General features: G+C 30.2%; 1 protein-coding gene across 1 annotated transcript in view; it reads right to left on the bottom strand.

Annotated features, from left to right (window-relative positions):
- Positions 1-2,616: 2,616 nt before the first annotated feature.
- The window catches only part of Det (baculoviral IAP repeat containing deterin), a 37,504-nt gene continuing 18,820 nt past the window's right edge, over positions 2,617-21,300 (bottom strand). The window contains exons 3-4 of the mRNA XM_035362951.2: positions 17,213-17,330; positions 2,617-3,457 (exon numbers count right to left, since the gene is read on the bottom strand). Of these exons, the coding sequence (XP_035218842.1) occupies positions 3,347-3,457; positions 17,213-17,330 (229 nt within the window). The 3' untranslated portion in view covers positions 2,617-3,346. The remainder of the gene's footprint in view (positions 3,458-17,212; positions 17,331-21,300) is intronic.

The following is a 21,300-nucleotide window of genomic DNA, read 5'->3' on the forward strand; positions in this document are numbered from 1 at the left end:
AATGAAAGCATGGAAGAAATTTTCGATTAAAACTTCTATCAAAATCATACCACTTTCAATAAAAGAATTTAAAATGAATCTTGGAAGAGGATATGGCTAACAACAGTAAAAAGCTTGTTTGAGTCCCCAGAAAATAAGATTCATGGAGATATTAGAATGTGCTAAATTGATCAGATGATGGATATAGTTGTTGAGGGAATTCAAGAATTATAAGTGGAAGAAGATATCGATGAAACGGTTTTAGTGGGAATGGATTTGAAATTCTTAATCTAACTGATTCTGAAGACAACAGTTCTGATGAAAATTACGAAGTTACTAATTTTACTGTAAAAAAGTTATGGGAAGGACTTACCTTAACAATAAATCTTGAATCAATTTTCTTGAAGGAAGACCCTGAGCCGAAAATTCAAAAGGGATTTGGAAAATTGCCACGTAACTATGAGCTTGAGCTATTTACTATGAGCTTGAAAGGGCCAGCAAGCGGACTAAAACAAAGATTTTTTAAAGAGTGCAGATGATGCAAAATATCCAAATGAAGAAATGGCTTCAGAAAGTGATAACACTGTTTGACCCAAAAAATATCTCCTTAAATTGATTCTTTTCTTTATGCTTTATTTTGTCACGTACTAGAATTTAGGTCTAGAACATTAAGTAAATTTTAATGCAAGCTGCACAGTCTGAATTGATGAGAAGGAGCATAGGTATGACTTGGTTGCTGCCACTATCTTCTGCTATCAGAGTGGAACTTGCTGGTCAGAATACATGCAAACTCCTGACGATCAGCTTGGTTTTGATAAGTATTAAATATTAGTAGAATTTAGTTTGTCTGACTCAGTTTGTATTACAACTTTGCATACGATAACTAGATGTAAAGTCAGCTAGCATACTGTAATTCTTCTACAAATGATAAGTCAAGAAGATGGATATTACATTTAACTTGTGTGGTGAGGAAATAAATTATTGAGCTTGAAAGGAGCACGAAAAAGACTAAAACAAAGTTTTTTTAAAAAGAGCAGTAAACGTAAAATGTCCTAATGAAGAAATGGATTCAAAAAGTGATGATATTGTTTGACCCAAACAATGTTCTTGTGTCATTGTGCTGAACAGCAGTGAAAAAATTTATTAAAGCTTGAACTAATGAGAACAAAAATTTTTGGTTAAATTATGTCTTTTATAGCAGACATGTTTATATTTTTAATTAAAAAATATTTTGTCTCCAAATGTTTTTGGAATGCATCCCTAAATTTTGTATTGGTTGCTGTTCTCATATAACATAACGTTTTCTAGGAATCTATCTACTTTGTTATAGAAGGGATACCTGTTTTTAAATATATTTATTTGTAAAACATCAATTGCAATATTAGGCTAACATGATTGAGTGGAAGACTTCAGTGAAATGCCACATCAAAAATGATTCAGAACACTACAACACTTTATAACACTAGAGACTTTAAGAAAATTTATTTACTTGGCATTTTATTATGGAAATAATAAAACATTTAGTTTCAAATGAGTTTAGTCTATTATTAAGAAATGCATTCTCTTCAGCGGTTTCATAACAGCATTGCTATTAATTTCTTCCAGTATCCTAGTACTAACCATCATTCATATTATTGTTATTTTTAATATCTATTCATATGTTTCTTTATTTCCTATTTTAGAATTTTCATCTCAGTGGCTCACTTCATTTCACTCAATTTAGAATCTCAATGTGTAATGTAATGGAATATTTTCCAATGAAATAAATTTGCTGTTGCAAGCATGAATACATACAATTATATACTACTTTTCAGTCAGCCTTAATTATGTGTATTTTTTTATTTCTCATAGGTAACAAAATCTTTGTAGTAAAATACTGTATTTTACTAAGTGAATCTATTTCAGTAACTGTTTCAGTGGAATCTGCTTTCATACCAGTCTTTGACAATTCCATGTTATTCAGCAATCCTAATTATCAGACCACTATATAGTCTCAGTTGTGGCATATAACAAGGACATTATTATATTTTATGACATATCCTTTACTTAGTAAAGTCCTCAACGAACACATTCCCCTCCTTCAGCAAATAACCCTCATATACTTTGCCGTAATCAGCTACTCAACTAAACTCATGGTATAGCTTACAGTAGCTTTTGTTTTGAGGAAGTAACTTTCATCATTGCTATCTCTTTGTTGTTTCATCAATAAATAATATGGAAATAGCTATGATATTCTGGCAAAACAGAATAACAAACAGAGGCAATACAAATAGCAAATTTGCATAAAGATGAAAATTCGAAAGGCAAACTTATTTTTTTGCACTTATTTATGGAAAGTATTTGAGTACAAGTTAAACTGATAATGTATACATACATAGCAATGAACATATTAGAATGGAGAACATTAGTTGAATAATTCAAAAATTAGCAAATTATTCTTCATTTTGAATTACTGTGGAATACAGTTTTAAAACACACATGAAAAAAATATAATTTTTCCATGAAAAACAAACTACATCAGGTAGCAAATAAAAAAATATATTATCATAAACATCACAAATAGTATGAAAAGAAAAATTTCTAAACAATTTATACAAAATACATCATACAATTTCCCCACAATATTAAATGATTAAATCAAGGAAATAGTCTTTAATAATAAATCAATAGTTTTAAACTATGTGCAACATAGACTTTAAAACCAACAGCTTCTTGAACTTCAAGATCATATATACAAAATAACATGCAGCAGATTATTATTTTTTAATGAATTCTGCTGTATACAAACATTTGTTTGTCGTTAATATTCAATAAAACATATAAAATTCCTTTTTTAATATATCCCATGTCAAAACTTTCACAATTTATAGTTCTAAAGACCACATTAAAAGAAATGTTGTACATACTTGTCTTTCACTAAATACACAAAAGTGAACAAATTTTTTATCAATATGAACTTCCATATTTTCCCATTCATTCATAGCATTCAAAAGCTTAATACTCCATATATAATACAAAATAATTATATGATTCCCTTCATGGTACAAATAATATATAACCCCAAAAAGTATTGCTTTAAAGTTAGTCCAGAATATATCAAAAAGTTATAAGCTCTTTGTAACAATCTGCCTTTATTTATGTTTTCCTTTATAGTGACATATGGATAGTAAAAAACAAAATGCCAGTCTTGATAAAATTAGTACCTAAACTGCAATTCCACATATCATGCTTAAACCATTTTCAACTTCAAGTAAATTGTAGTGTGGCAGTAAATCTCTGCTTTATGAGAGATTGTTGGACCTCAAAGATAAAATATTCAAAATTCAATAAAATTACAAAGTGCTGCTCTGCCAGGCAAATACCATCATCATTTCTTTTTCATTTGAGCTTCAATTTCTTCAACAACTGATGAAAACAAAGCATCCATGTCTTCATAGCCTTCTTCAAACTTCTGTAGCCTTTGAGCAGTAAGTTTTTTCTGGAAAAGAAAGCACAAATATTTTAAATTTCTTACATTTCAGAATAATCAAAACTAATTTGGTACATGGCTGGTGACTCGTAACATTTCATAACAAAAACAACTGTATATTAATTAATGACACTGCAATAGTAAAGCAATATATTGCTCTCCAGTTTTAACAAAAGATGGGGTACATTCTTCACTTTCACAAATATAAAGAAATTAAGATGATGAACTGAATATCCAAAAGGCTGAATACACCATGTCCTGACCTTTCAGATTAGAATATGAGAGATGCAGCTGTGTTAATCATATCCTATGGTGGCCTGATGACTGACATGACAAGACATGGATAGACAAATTCCTGAATAACATGTGGAAATTTCTGATCTTGAAAGTAAACAAATATATATTTAATAAGAAACATTCAAAACATACTAAATGCATACATCATGAAATAATAATCTTTCACTGAACAAAAAAAGTAATTGGAAAATTTTAAAGGTAACACCGAAAACAATACCATACTAAATTCAATCATTGATGAAGTAGCTGAGAGACATTTATGGTAAATAAATAGTATCCCACAAGAATGAATTTTAACTCAGGAAAGATCCTAGGAAGATGATAATATATTCAAATGACATTCCCTAAAGCATTCAACATATCTGAGGCCTAAGATCTAGCTTGCAACTTCTTCAGAAGAAAATTCTGGGTTAGAATACAAATAGGTTGTTTTCAAAATAAATTATCATAGTTGGTGAAAGGAGGGAAAACATTTCTAAGGCCCCTTTTAGATGCAAACTAAAATTTTCCAAAAGTTGAAAAGGAGCCCATAGGAAGCCAAAGAAGTTGAAAATCGAAATAAGAGCTTCGAGGTGTATCAAATAATAAAAATTGTTTAACCGTGTTTCTTCCTGAACAAAAAGACATATTACAACCTATATTTACAAAACATAAAAAAGGGATCCTTGCGGTCCTCGATAATCTAAAGTGTGTGCCCTGGGGGGGATTCTTGGTATCATAGCATGAAGTATGCTTTTTTTTTTTTTTTTTTTTTTTACATATTATCTAAAGCATAAAGTATAACTTCAAAAATGCAACGTACTTTCTGAGTTATAGTGTTTTGTTTTTCAATTTTTAAAATTTTCTGATGAGTTACAACTCCTTGTAATACTATTATACTAGTTCAGTTACAGCATGATGTGATTTACGCATGCAGTGTTATATTTGCTAATTTTTTTATAAAGTAATAATATTAAATTTAAATGAAGTTCAAAAGCTTTTTACCCATAATTTACATATGTTTTGTCTTCAAACTTGCATAACTATGTTCAAGCACCCATCTCTATAGATGCACATCAAAAGTACGCAAAATTAATTTAAAAACAAAAATTAACAATTGGTAGATAATTGGAAAAAAATGTCTCAGAGAGGCACCGGTATAAAATATACATACCGGCTCTCAAAATTCATGATTTCGCTCTAGATTTTTTTCTTAGTCTCAATTTTGTGTCTTCAGTCTCAATTCAGTCTTCAGTCAAAATTCTTCAGTCTCAATTTTGTGTCCTTAGGGTCCATAACTTAGAGTTCATGCAAAATTTTACCACAAATTAAATTATTTTATACACCAACCCTCAAAGGGTTAAAAAAATCTGTGCGTATTAGTAAACATTGTAGCATTTCTGTTAGCTAGCATTTTGTAGGATATCCTGAAGCATTTATGATAGCTTTCAAATTTCTGGGAATAGAGGTCACCAGTTTTTTTTTTTTTTTTTATATAAATATATGCACCACTGTTCTTCCATTATTCCCGTTTTTAGTTCGGTTTTCATACTCTAACCTCTAATTCTCTCCAGATGCGTTCAATCGGGTTTTAATCTAGTGACTGAAGTGGTGTTTTCAGAATTTATGGACAATTATAGAGAAACCAAAGCCGAACGTTGAGGGCCAAATGCTTAGGATCATTACCCTGATAAAAAATAAAGTTGTTTCCAGTACCCAAATTTTGGGCAGATAATTTTAAATTACCTTTTAAAATATTTAAATTATGAGTATGGTTCATTATGCCATCAATAAATACTAAGTTACCTAATCCTGATGCTGACATGCACCCTCACACAAGGACACCTCCACTGCCATGCTTTACTGTTCCAACCATGTTCTTGGGCTTAAGATCCTCAGTTTTTCTTCTCCATACGATTATACGCTCATAGGAACCAAAAATGTTGCTCTCATCTTCAAATAAGGTATGGTTCCAATACACTTCCGGCGTATTTACCATTGATTTTGCAAAGGAAAATATAAACTTCCTGTTTTTTGCACTCACAAAAATTTTCTTCGAGCAGAGTGCCCAGGCAATCCAGCTGATCTGAGTACTCATCAAATAGTTTCAAGCAGTGAAACTGATGTAGAAAATTTTCAGTAAATTGTGTAGAAACCTTTACAGCACTCAAATATGGATTTTTCACAAATTTTCTAACTATAAATCTCTGATCATGTTGAATTAACTTTCCCAGACGTCTTTTTACTTTATTTTCGATCTGGTTTCCTTCTTTAAAGCGTTTTATCACATATTGCACCATAAAATGGGATAAATTTACTAATTTAGTGATATCTCAGATCTGTTTTCCACCCTTTTGATGAAAAATGATAACTCTTTGAATGATGTTTGTTGTTTCCCAATGACTACGACCCATTTTTAAATATTAAATAAAATATAACGAAGTAAGCAAGCAAACAATAAAACCAAGTGAATTTTTAAACAGTTTGAAATGCAAAAAATAAAAAAAGTAGCAGACGGTAATTCTATTTATGAAATTTTATGAAAATGTTTTGGTGTACAATCACTTTTGTGGCATTTTATCTATGCCTTCTGAAATTTTTCAATTTTAGAAAAAAGAAATAAATCAATATTAAAAAAAAGTCTAGTATTATTCAAAATCACTTGGAGATGATATGAAAAACTATTGGGCTTTATATTCAAATTCAATTCTGGGGTACAGGGCCTTTTCTACAAATTCTTCAAGTGTTCAATCACTTTTGGGAGCTACTGTATATATATGTAAAATAAAAAATATGTAAATCAGCTTTATACTTTAATTCCATAATAGTCTCTTAATTCTTCAGTTATCATGGGTATTTTGCCTCTCTATTCTAAAAATAATAATAACATTTCTAGACTGCACCATTTCTAGATTAATCTATGCCACAGAGCTTGCATAATGCTAATGACATAATTATTTCAGAACCTAAACTCTGAGAACTGAACTTTTCTATCCTAAAAACCTTTCTCTTAAAAGACTGCCATACTGGATACACGCATACTTTTAACTTTACCCTCTGTGCTGCTTGAACACAATTTTGTTGTGATGTCTTCCTATCGCAATAGTATTCAAAAGTGTAATTATTCTAGATATAGGCACGATTAGAGTGCCAAATGAATTGTGGCCTCAAATGTCAGTTTAAATAAAAACGAAATTTAATCCACCTCAACTGCCAAGTTTTTTAGTCATTATGAATTTTACATTTTAAGACTCTATGCAATCAGAGTTCTTCCTCTTCAATATCCCATCTATGGGCTACACTGTCAGAATTTCTGTTTCTGCAACTCGGTGTTCCTAAATAAGTACTTCACTAAATTTGGATTCATTACACACAATTATATATACAATTACAAAACAATTTTTTAAAAACAAAATACAGTACAAAGTACAAAATCTGGACTCGTCAGGACTTTGGCGATACCAGATTTGGGAGTTTTCAAGATATTAGATCATGAGTTTAAATCTAGTAAGATGGCATGTAGAAATTATAAAATTAAAAATATGAAATCGTGATTTATGAAATAATGAAATATTTATGATCTAAAGAGTATCAAAATGTACAAAAAAAAAAGCTTAATATTTATTTATTTACCTTATTAAACATTTCTTTCAACGTAAGTTGTTTAAGTTGCTCTGTTTTTTGTGCTATTACTTTCTCTTTAATTCTGTAGACAAACAATCTCTTATTCAGTTCAATTGTTGAAGTCCTGTAACTGCTGTTTCGAGAATTCCGACTAACCTGTCAATTGAAATTTTCTCATTTTCAGTAACTTCTCTGTCACTTTCTTCACTATCGGTAGTGGTATTTTCTGAATCTAGAACCATGCTACAGATTTTGCCATTGATTAATTGATTGATGATTGAGAAGCATTGTCATCACAATGAAAAACTTCTTTTGTATCATCTTCATTTATTACCGCTTCTCCACATTTCTTTAGAAAATCCGTTAATTGGAAAATGTCATTGTTTTGCGATATCCAAAAGACTTTAAAATTAGCAGCTATCATCATCAAATTTAGCTAGCCTTCACTATACATATTTGGCTATGCATCATGAGCTTGGCGACTAACGACAAGTTGTTCCATTAAATTTTATATTGCTTCTATCATGCACTGAGACAATTACGCCTCAATTGTATTAGTTTAGTTATTTATTATACTTATGTATATTTCTTGCACATGCTTAATGCTTATCAGAGTTCTGAATAAATAACTTCCCACATATACTTAAGCCTTATTGAGGACCGGCGCTAGATATGTTACCGCCTGATGCAGTCTCTGTGTGTTCTAAATTCTGCGACTCTGTGCGGCCATACAAGCCCTAGCTCTGGTATTGGGTTTATGTGAATAACAAATCAGTTATTCTTAATTCAAATAGCCCTAAATATAATCTTTAGGTCTAAGAGTATCAGCAACAAAATCTATTTTTAGCATATGGAAAGAAATTTTTGGTAAATTTTTCCTCATCAACATTTTTAGCGCAACTGAAATCTGTAATCATCGGCAAGCGTAATGGCAAGATAAAAGGTTACCCTACTCCTTTATTATCCAATTACTAACATAAAAAATTGTTTAGGCATTGCTATATGAGTCATTACTCAAGTTGTCATGTTTTGATAAGCACGTGGTGATGAAAGGAAAGTATAATAAATTTCATACAAATTTATGCTAAAATGTTTGTTTCTTCAATAACAAGGTATTTTATTTAGTATAAAAGCGAAATTAAGAATCGGAACTCTCCAGATATTTTATTATGAGCGAAGGGAGGAATCAAATGCGCATGCAGAAAGCCTACGAGAAAAACATTGTTGGTGGTTTTGAGGTTCGGATTTTAGATCATTCCGGATAATGGATGTCTGGATTTTGGAATTTGTACTGTACAAACATGCCTGGTATTTTCATGCATTAAGATGAGGAAAAATTATCAGTAAAGATAAAGTAAGAAATTTAGAACTTATTTTTCACAGAGACCAAAAATTGAAATTCATAATTAACAAATTTCAAATAATCCTATAAATGCAATAAAAATTTTTTAAATGTTAACACCAAAACTTTTCAAACAAGCAATACCTCAATTCAAAAAATTAAAGAAATTAAAATTAAAATTAAAATGAACATAATACAAGAGGAATTTAATCAACTTCCAGGCCATTTCATCAGGAGGAGGAACACTGAAATCAATTGAAATCTCTCTTCCACAAAAATCCTTGCTTTTATATATATATATATATATATATATATATATATATATATCATATAATTCAAACAGCATGCAATCCAAAGAATTTAAAATGTAAGTAAAATGATAAAACTTTAGTGAAAAAGCTTAACTAAATCTCTCAAGAAGCAATTAAAAACTTCGAGCACATGCATTAGAACACAGTCAAAGCTAAAAAGATCATTACAGTAATGACGTATAGGTTTGCCATTTTGGCTGCATTGGCAAAACTAAAATCCCTGGCAAGAAAATAATCGCTCAAAAGGCTAAAAATTGGAATTTTGAAACAAAAAGAAAAACTTTTAAATATTTCTATAAAAAGTTTCATTTTGACAAAGAAAAAGATTACTAATTAAAATGAAATATAAGTAAATTCTGACTTTTTTAAAACAAAAATGGTAATAAAGAATTCATTCAGAGTAAAACTTTATTTCAATTTTAAAATCAATTACTCTTTAAAAATAGTAAACTCAAAAAAGTGCCCAAAAAGTGTTTAAAAGTTTTTAATAATTGTTCTATAGATATGAGTAGAAAAACTCATGAGGTTGTAATTAAGAGAAAAAATAAATAAAATCCTATACACCCTTTAAAACATCCTTCTCTTTTGAAGCTTTCAGATAAAACATTCATGCTTTTAAAACGTATTATATGTTGTAGACTACTCTAGATTTCTTTAATAGATTATTAATGAATTTTAAAGGAATTTCATTTCCTTTTAAAATTTTGGCAAGAATTAGAATTTCTTTTTTTGTGTTTCTATTTCAATGCAAAGTTTTTCAATTCTGCTAATATGGTTAATAATAGTATTTGCGATAAATTTTTTATATATGTTGGAATTCCAATTTATAAGTTTCGTAGTAGAAAGATTAAAAATCCTTTCTTTTATCAAAAAGTTTAATTTCTGCTAGATTATGTATACTTAGATCAAGATAAACTATTTCTGTTTGGATTTTATTGGTCTTACTAAGTTTTAGACAATTTGGGTAGATTTTGCTGTTTTCGATGAGATTATAATAGTTGAAAGTAATAATGTCATCAATATATCTATAAGTGTGTTCATATTTACTGAAATTGTTATCAGTAGGCCCTTTAGGAATTTGAATTCTTTAGAAAATAGAAATTAGTTACAAATATGAGCGGAATATGAACTTCCCATAGGAATTCCTTGCATATGCAGGTAAAGAAAATTTGAGTGTTTAATATAGTTATTGTATAGCGAAAAACGTACAAATTCTTTCCATTTTTATAAATCCAGAATATTAAGTATTTCAGGAAAAAATTCTGTCATTTCTAAAAGACTTTCGTAGATTTCTTTGAGAGGCAGAGATGTGTAGAGGTTTTCAAAGTCATAGCAGTTAATATTGTAAATTTAAAGATTTCTAACTTCTTCAGTAATTTTTCAAGTTGTTGTAAATAATCCAGCAGAAGTTTTTGTTGGCTTTAACTTGTTCAAAAACTATATTATGAACAATTTTAAGTAGATTGGTAAAAATATTATCAACATTCTCCTTGAAGTTTCTGGTACTATTGGCTATAAATCTAAATTTGACAGGATTTTTATGAAATTTTGGTAAGCCATAAAGATTGGCAAATCTGTTATTTGTAGTGATGAGAGAAATTCTCCATTTTTGGTGAAAAGCAGAATTTTGTTAATAACAGTTCTTTATTTTTGAAGTTATTATAGGTAGAAGGCTTTTTTAATTGTGAAAACTTAAAAAGTAAATTTTTCCAGTTTTTAATTCCTTTAAATCCTTGAATGTTTTCAATTTTCTTTTTGCTTTGAGTAATAATCTCATTCTTCAATTCTTTAAATAGATGTGAAGGAGTGTTTGTGTGCATATATATATATAATTCCTAATAATTTACAATAAGACTTTCCATATACCATCTCCAAGAAACACAAATTCAATTTAAAACCATGAATGAAAACAATTTTTAGTCAGAATTCAGTCATAAATTCTGACTAAAAATTGTTTTCATTCATTGTTTTAAATTGAATTTGTGTTCCTTGAAGATGGTATATGGAAGGTTTTCTTATTATAAATTTATAAATTATTATGAATTATTGGTTTATTACTTTGCAGCTTTAGTGCAAGTCAGAAGCTTTTTAACCTACTTTTATTTTGAATATATATATGTGATTCTAAACTAATAAGTGGACTGTATAGCAAAAGAACTAATTTATTTACAGTAATTAACTATTCAGATCTAATACATGTTCTGGCATGTTGCTTAGCCGAATCCAGATGGCGAAGTGAGAGTTTCTCTACTTATCCAATAGGTGGCGCTGATATTCTAACTTAACATGCCACCGCCCGTTGAAATTACAAATTTCAACATGTAAATTACAAACATACAATTTAACAATTCAAGAAAAAACTAATTCTACAATACAATATGAAAACTAATAGATAATCTTTCATCATGAATATAATATAAAATATTATAAGCATTTAAGAACATTAACATTCACTATGCTACAGTCAAACTTATTCTTTAAAACAGTTCCATTTTTATGTAAATCACAATTTCAATAAGAACTACATATGTTTTTATGGTTTTTTTCTGCAATGGAGTTCTAAAAAATACTAAATTAAAATAATTTAAAGTACTGACTAAAAATTTGTTTTCTTATAACAATGCATGGTTTTAATTGAATTTCTCTTCCTTGGAGATGATAAATGACACAGTTTTTCTAATAATAAATTATTGGTTTATTACTTTGCAGCTTTAGTGCAGGTTATAGGCTTTCAAATTTACTCATGATTACTTTTATTTAGAAAAAATATATATATATAAACTTAACTTTATTTACTATTAAACTGGAATAAAAGAAAGGCAATTCTTCTATAATATAATTAATTGTAACCGTGTGTAAGAGGTATAACACAATATCAAAACAAATCCAATTTAAAGAAAGAATACCTAGTAGAGCAAATCGAAAAATATACAAAATTATACAAATAATAATTAATTTCTTTTTATTGAAACTTTAATTCAAAACTCATCGGAAAATGAATTAAAGCTTCATAAATGCCGATGAACATGTTTCATTCTTTTTAATTTTAAGTTTTAGCCTATTTTTATATTTCTTTATATATATATAAAGAAATATAAAAATAGGTACAATAATATATATATATATAAAAGTATATATATGTATATACTTTTAAATATTTACTTAGTACATCTTTTTTAATATTATGACTAACCACTGTATGGGCAATAACATTATGAAATAGTGTGATTATTTTCTTTAATATTAATAAATATTTAATTTTTAAGGGTTCTCTTCTTTGAATAATAAACCCTACAGGTGTTTCTTCATTATTTTTTTTTAAAACAAATATGCAAAGTATCTATGCCCAGGACAATTATTTCAGTTCAATAATCAAAACAGAGGCCTCTGTTTTCATGTCCAAAGTCAATGCAGACTGTCCAAGCTTGTACAAATTGACTGATAAGAAATGGCATTGAAGACCCCATCCAAGCTGATTATAAGAAAAGTCATGCAGCATATAGTATAACATATGCCACATATATGAGGCTACAGAAGACAATATCCAACTTTCATGACATTGTTGACTACACATTAACCAGTACTGTATTTTATGTAAAAATGGAAGAATCAAACTTGACCTCTGAAGAAAAGCACTAAGTTGTATAATCAAATGAATAATTTATTTCTGCAGTACTGGGCTAATGGTAGAATAAAATGACACTGACCCTAATCCATCAAGCTGTTTATATTCAAAGCATCGATAGCTCTATAATGGTATGAGTTATTAGGGGGCACACTAAACACCCATTTTGAAGACATCTTTTAACTTGAGAGTCATCAGAATATGTGTACTAAATCATCATTTATATCCTTTCAATGCTTACATGCACTCTAAAGGTAATGATTCATTTCAAATGATCCAATGACTTCCAAGTTGCAGGATTTAAACTCTTTTGAAACTTCGCAGAATCATGTTATGATTTCAATGTACTCAAGGCTTACCTAAGATAGAGTTAAAATTTTTTGTAACAGGATATTGCATGCAGTTGTTGTGAAGTTGACTCATACATGACGGAGTTGATGCTTCAGCATATCCAGACTGTTATTTATGCTACTGAAGGACTGTCATGCAATTATAGAAGTGTTTCTTTATGTTTCGGTCATTCCATCTAATGAAATTTAATACAGATAGATTCTTCTCATAGAAACGTAATATAAAAGGCTTCAAACCACTAGCAAAGGAAAAGTAGTAATACTTTTTCTTTGATTTTGTCTACATTATACAGTGAAATACGTTTAACGGGAAAATGCTTAAGACGAAATATTGGTTAACACAAAATAATACAACGCTTCCAACAAACTACTATGTATTTTCGTGCAATTTTTTTCTCTTAACACAAAAAGATTTCCCTTCTGGGACTGAACAAAATACGGAAAACATCAATTGCGCAGGCCAGATTTAAGAGAGGTGTTTTCATGTTTCATAGGAAGGAGGGCTAGTTTCACCCTCCACCCCCTACAAACGCCACACAAAAATCTTATCTCTCCTCAGTTGCCTTTGGAATTCGATGACGAGTACTTCGCAGTGTGAGTAAAGATCTATGAGTTTAGTTCCCTCCCCACCATTTTAGAAGAATTTTTTTACAAACACAATGGCAAAGAGCTTGGGAAAGCAAATTCTTATTTCGCTTAAAATAAAGATGGAGCTTCTTAAGGCTGTTGATCAAAAACAGAAGGCGAAACGGAAATCTGTAAAGCTTTTGGTATTACTAAGTACTATATCAACAATAATTAAAAAAAGAGAGCAAATTACGAAAATGTTTGAATGGAGTAAATTTGAGCCAGAGAGAAAACAGATGAGAACAGTTAAGCACGAGGATTTAGAGACTGCTTTACTAGTTTGGTATGCACATATAACTTGATCCCCAATGTAAGCTTCGCATATCTGAACTCGAATCCTTTACTAAATTACTTTATAACAGGGCATGGACCCTTCCCCACATATTTCTACGCAAGAAATTTGGCAAATTCTGATATCTGTATATGTGGGGAACAGGGAACTCCTGATCATTACACTTTCTCATGCCTCTTAACTGAGGATATTCACATAAAATCCCCAAGAACTGACCTCCTGGCATTCCAAAGGTTTTTAATTAAAGATAAACATCAATATCCAAAGTTTCAGAAAATTATGCAACGACTCTCTTCTTACGGCCTAGATCTCTGTCAAGTGTAAGTCCACATACAGTTTAAACTTAGTGAACTTTTACATGCTGTGATTATGGACAAAATGGCTCCGCTCGTGAATTTTACAAATTGCAATAAACCAATATATCTGAAATAACCCTTGGACACCCACCTCTTTAGCATTACATTATTATAACAATTCATTTTAACATTGTGTTGCCAGTACTAATTATAATTATCTCATTATGTTTATTTGTTTATTAATTATGTTTATCTCCTATTTTTGTTGCACCAAATCAGATGTTCAATTTATCTTGTGAATCTCAAATTGTATTCCGACTATTTTGTAATCTACTTATGCCCTACACCATTATTTTTAATAAATACTGGATGCAGGGCGTACTGTGGAATTGCACGATGTACCAAAATAGGCAAACTCTAGACCTTTTGGAAAGCTTCAGTCTATGCAAATTCTTATAAAACTTGCAATTACCACCTTTTTTTTTTTTTTTTTTCAAAGAGTTAGTATGGGAAGGCATTACCAGTTGACCTATGGTACATCGCTGGTGTCCCCCATACTTTTACCTTTACCTTTACCTTTACCTTTACTAGTTTGGTTCAAAGAAGCAAGATCCCAGAATGCTCCCATATTGGGACATTTAATGCTAGAAAGAAGCAACGAGCTTGCTAAACACATGGGTATTATATTTTTTGAAAATCCTGGATGGTTAGAACATTTCAAGAAAAGAAATGACATAGTACTAAAAAATGCTTGTGGTGAAGCTAGTCAAGTTTTACCGACCATGACAGCAAATTGATTTCAGTCTATGTTGCCTTCAATACTTGAAGAATATGAAGCGAAAGATGTCTTCAACGCGGACGAAACTGAGTTATTTTACTGCTGCTTATCCAATAAAACTTTTGCATTTAAGGGACAATCGTGTTCAGGGAGAAAACTGTCTAAAGAATGAATTACGGCATTGGTAGGATGTAACTTGGATGGTTCTGAAAAACTACCCTTATTTGTTATTGGCAAAAGTTTGATACAGCGGTGTTTCAAGAATGTAAGAACATTACCAGTCGAATACACACCAAACAAAAAGGTATGGATGGTAGCTACAATGTTTACCGACTGGATCGTAAAGTTAGATGAGCAATTCTTTTTGAGAAAAGCATAGGGTTGCAATGATAATTGACAATTGTCCGGCTCACCCCAACGTTGTATTGAAAGCTTATCTTTTTGCCTATGAGTGTGTGCAACAAGTGTCCTGCAGCCTTATGATCAAGGGATTAGTGTCCTGCAGCCTTGTGATCAAGGGATTAGTGTCCTGCAGCCTTGTGATCAAGGGATTATACAAAACATGAAATTTTTCTACCGTAACCAATTGCTTAGAAACTATTTACTCGCAATTGAAGCAAATGAAGATTTCTCGATCATTTTATTAGATGCTCTCCATATGCTGTATTTTGCATGGAATTAAATGACTCCAAGGACAATTGAAAATTGCTTTTGTCATGCAGGATTCTCAAAAGTATCAGATTTGTTGGCAGCAAAAGAAATGGAGAAGGAAGCTACTGAAACTGAGCCGAAACTTAAATGTTTGAGAAAGATTCTGCATTATTGGACTGCCCTACTGAATCTATGGAAGAATTCATTGCAGTAGATGATGACAATATGTGTACTGCCCCAATTATGACAGACAGAGATATTTTGGAGTTTGTTCAAAGTTCAAAAAATATCATTGATGATCAGATTCCGAAGACCAAAATTAAATGAAATAGCAGCTCCTGTTACCATGTCATCCGAAATGAGGAACATCATGAAAATTATGCGTAGTTATTTAGACACACATTCCAATGGTGAAATGAATATCAAAATAGACGAGATCCAACAATTTATTGACAATTTGATGCTAAAAAACACAATGCAAAGAAAAATAGCAGATTATTTTCCAAAAACTCAATAAATGTTTTGTTTTTAAAAAACCTAATTTTATATTAAATTTCATTTAGTTCTTATGGATATTTTTGTTTCATTGATTTTTATTAAAAAACGTATATATACATATCTATGTAAATAAAATGCACTCTAATAAACCTAATTTTGTTGAATTATTAGTCCAAAGGGATTTGAATCCCGAAGGACTATTAGTTTCGTTTTGGCATTTTGCGTCGGACGGATAAATGTCGGTTCACTTTTCAAACTGTTGCCATAAAATGTTAGAGTCCTGCATTATATTTGAAGAAATTAAATAATGAAAATTTGCGTAAATGTATGTATATTTCTCACATTGTCATAAAATAACGGTACATAGAGTCATCGAATTTTGAATAACGTAATCCTCCAACGAATATGAGCATGTGGAAGACCAAATTTGAAATTTGTTTTATGATCGATTTCCTATTTTTTAAAACTTTGACGAATTTTTGATTAACAAACTCAAGGATTTCAAAGCGAGCAATGGCAACGTTATGCAGAAAAAACATTTTTATCTCCAGCGCGTGAGTCTCTGTATCGGAAATTCTAAAGATATGCTCGTTTTAAAACTATTTTGCGATATTGCTGTTGCAGCACTGGATCTTATGGTTTAAGTGCGAGGAACATGATATTTAATAAAGAAAGGTAACACACAAAATGTTAAAAAAACGCCCCTTTGGACGTAATTTAAAATCTGAAACATTTCAGATTTTTTTTTTTTTTACAGTTTTTATTATTTTTTTTTTTAAATATCCTTCAAACACGGAAAAACATTTTAGTCCCCACAGTTTCGTGTTACACGATTTTCACTATATTTCACTGCAATCTCTAGTTTAAACCATGAATTTAAATTTTGTAACCAATATAAAAATTTTCAGAACAGCACTTAAAAGTATTTATATAAAAAATCTCATAAAATATTTATAACTCTCTTTCACAAACTCAAAATCCAGTACTTGTCAATCTGAAATGTCCATAATGAAAGCAATATGTATTTCTTATTATTGAATATGCATGTAACATATTTTGTAAGAATATCTCATTGGAGAAAAAATTTTACTCACTACTTTATTTATTTTTCTCGCAGCTTCAATTTTATGAATTTCTTCAAAATTAAGATCTTTCTGGGGTTTACGTAACTGTGCAAACAGACATACTTTTGAGTGAGAATAATGCTCTTCCCTAAAAAATAAAAAATTATGGTTATTTCATATTTTACACATACACTATTAGACAATTAAAAATCAATCTAAGAATTCTATTAAATCAATTAAAATCTATCTTCAACATCAGCTTTTAATGAAATTATTTCATAGTTTTTCCTTTTTGAACCATAAATTGCTCCAGTAGCTTGGCTTCCTCTCACTGTTATTGCCAGAGCAATGGCTTGTCGTTATATTACACTGACTTTTGTTGCTTTAACTCCCTTATTAAGAACATTTCTGTCTTGACCATTTCAGGAGCAGTATATAAAAGAATTTAAATTGTGATAAAATTTTGTATGAATTTACTTATCCTAAGAATGCACAGCTGAGACTTCGAAAAAATTTAGAATGAAATCCTGAATTTTTAGGCCGGTATATATTTTATACCACTGCCTCTGCAAGATATTTTCTGTGCAGCTGGTAATTGTTGACTTTTTTTAAAATATATGTTTGCATAGTTTTGATGTGTGTTTATACAAATGGGTGCTTGAATATAGTTATGTAAGACTGAAGTCAAAAAGTTCAATAACTTCTCTAGAAATTAAAAATTTTAGAAATAAAATGTATTATTTTTAAGCACTTTAATGATGCTCCTAATCGAACATACTTATGTAAAATATGCATAAAAAGTTTTTAAAAGTGATTTAAGTTCAATATTATTTTATCAAAAAAATTAGCAAATATAACACTGCATGAGTAAACTGTATCATGCTCTAACCGAACAAGTCTAATGTTACAAGGAGATTTAATTCAGATGAAAAATAAAAAATTTAAAAATGAAACACTACGACTCAACTGAGAAATTAAAGCTAATATTTTTTAAATAATTATATTTTATGCTTTAGATAATAAATAAAAGAACATGCTTCCTGTTATGATATGAAAAACCCACTCCCCTGTACACTTTTGATTATTACGCACCATAAGGGCTTCTTATTAATTTTTTATAAATACAGGTTGTAATATATCATTTTGTTCAAGAAGAAAAGCCATTAAATGATTTTATTATTTGATACAAAAGCTCTTACTTTGATTTTCAGCCCCTTAAGCCCTTTTTTTAAGTTAATAATAAATAAGGTATATAATTTTGCTCAGGAAGAACATCTCTCCAGTATAGGTATACCTCGAAGCCGCCTTTTTTTTGTTAGGCCCGTGGGCTCATGGAATCAGTGGATATTTTTCATCCAAAGATAAATGTTTTGTCCCTAAAACTCGCATTAGAAATACCCCCCCTTCACCAACTGTGAAGATTTATTTAAAAAACTGGCTACTTGTATCCTTACCCAGGGAAAAAATTCCTGTTGTGTTCCATCTGAAATCGACAAACACAATCCCCTAAAGCATGCTTTCCAATCAGTAGATTTTCCATTCCACTACCAGGACAAAAGAGATGGACCTAAAGTGCATGCCTATTTCCCATGTTTGTAAGTGAGCTTCCCTTTTGTGTGATCTTGTTGGAATACCGGTATGGAGGCAGTATGACTAAATTATCCATCAATCCCTTGTTTTCATTTTCGTCACATTCTAGGGTTTTGGAAAACACGTAGCACGTCTTTTGTGGCTAAAATGCCACTTTTGCCCCTGCAATTGTGTAATATTTGACACCAGACAACAATTTTGAAACTGATGAGCTTTTCTCAAGGGAAAGGGTGAAATGGTGAAATTAAAATTTTAGCTAAACAGAGATGAATGAAAACTGTACTTGAGTAAGCAAAGCATAAAAAAAAAAAATTTAAATACTTTTATTCATTCCTAACACAGGGTCAGTAAACTCTCCATCCCCCCATGAACATACTTAATTCTAAACAGCCTGTAAATTAATCATAAACAACTATATCATATTACATCATGGGCAATTATAATATAAGTGAATTCTGTCAACCCACAGAGTAGAGAAAGAGAAGCCTGGTGTTGCCATCTATTGGCAAGGCACCCTCAGAATGGGGGCTAGTATATTTTATATATCGGTCTTAAAACCATATAAATAATCTTTAAATTATCAGTTTTGATTGCAATGCAATAAATATATAAGGTTCAGTATGTGTACGTCAATATATTTGCAGATTTTGAAATTTCCCCTTTCCAATAGAATTTATGAATCATCAAACATGATATCTTTGAACAAGGTATATTAATTTCATAACTGCATAATAATGAGCATTCATAGGGTAGTGCTGCCAATTAGAATCAAAAGGAAACAATAAAAGCTCAAGATAACAGCTTTTGGTATTGGAAAATTAGCATTTTTTAGGAGGTTAAAAAACTGACAAACTTCCTGTATATTTTATATGCACATGACCTTTAAAGGGTTAAACGTTTATTCTGCTCTGGTAGCAAGTACATATTTATTTTCAGCTTGATAAGATCCTACTTTTCAGCAATGTTCTCGATTGCTGTAAAATATCAAGGCAGTGCTGCCTTAGCAACATTATGGGACCCTGGGAAAATGAGTGTGATGGGGGCCTCTACAAGATATAATGAAATGCAAATGAAACATAAATGAATTAACAATAGGGTCCCTATGCTCAGTGGGCCCATGGGTTAAGACAGGCTTATGTTAAGGGCTCGATTTAAACAGTCTGAAGCTCTAAGTACATGACTCAGAACAGAAGGGCTAGTTCATAGAGCTTCCCCCCCCAAAAAAAAAACAGGAAGTGAGGAGTGATGACGTTATTATATTGACACTAACTGCAATTCTCACCAAAAAAAAAATGAAAGTTTTAAATTTGAAAAAGAAAACAGACATACTGTGTATCAAAAATAGCTTCAATTTTGAAGAGAAGTTGTTATTACTGTATGCATTTATAACATTTAAAAAGTTCATAATACTTATTTATTTATTTTTAAATAATAGATAAAATATGCAACGTTTTCTTAAAAGCTGCAGGTTTTTTCCCCTATGCATTTATTATTAAATCATGGAGGAAAAAACTATTGCAATCATTACCTTTTCTTCATCTGCATACTAAGTGGGAGAATTCTGTCACTCTTTCTAAGATAACTATAATAACGGCCTTTTAAAGTTAACAAGGGAGGAAGCACTTTAGTTTGCCATAGTTTTGAATATATATGTCATTTCATTTTTATGCAGTAAAGAAGAGGACTCCTATATTTGATTGCCATTGAAATGAGTAGTTTTATTTAAAATTTGAGATTACTTTTTTTAGCCTAATTATAAAATTTACATTGGCATGTTTCTCTTCCGATTTGATACATCAGATATTTTTTTTTAAATAATTGTATAACTTTACTCACATTTATATAAATACATTACATTTAAATAAATACAAGATCATTGTCTTAAGTTTGATAAAACAACTTTGCTCACAGTATCTAGAGAGAATTACTTATTCAAAAGAGGGGAGAAGGAGGAAGGTCTTTTTTATGTGAAATTACTTTGATGTTGTGTATGATTATGTGTATGATTATAAGTTACCTAAAATGATGAGCTAGCTTTGTTTTTTTTTTTTTTTTTACAAATTATTAATGCATTTTTGTTTATTTTTACAGTTAGAGCATTCAGCAATATTTAGATCGTCATTTGTGAGTTCTGTTTTAAAATCACTCATATCTGATTCATTATTCCTGTCATCATTTTTATAATCGGCCTCAAACTTAATTCCTGTAGTCTTCCAAAAGCACACTGCATTATTTTTCTTTTCTTCGCACAGTATGGGATTTTAACAGTTTCTTCTAAGGCAATCCAAGTAAGTGATTTTTCATGTTATCTTCACAATCACTGCATAGAAAATGTTTGCTGCAAATTCTTGCATTCTTCACAGTAATAGAATCCTATAGTCAACACACGTAGCCTTTTATTTTTTATTTATTTTTTTGCTAGAAGCAAATTCTCCTTTGGAAATATGTGAAATACAATATCCCTATCTCTCATTTCCATGAATTTTATAGCACATTGCTCCCATGCAAGAAGACATTGCACACGGGCC

The sequence above is a fragment of the Stegodyphus dumicola genome, chromosome 3 (genome assembly GCF_044657685.1).
Source record: "Stegodyphus dumicola isolate Sdum_Otavi_A_Nest chromosome 3, ASM4465768v1".
Classification (NCBI taxonomy): Eukaryota; Metazoa; Arthropoda; class Arachnida; order Araneae; family Eresidae; genus Stegodyphus; species Stegodyphus dumicola.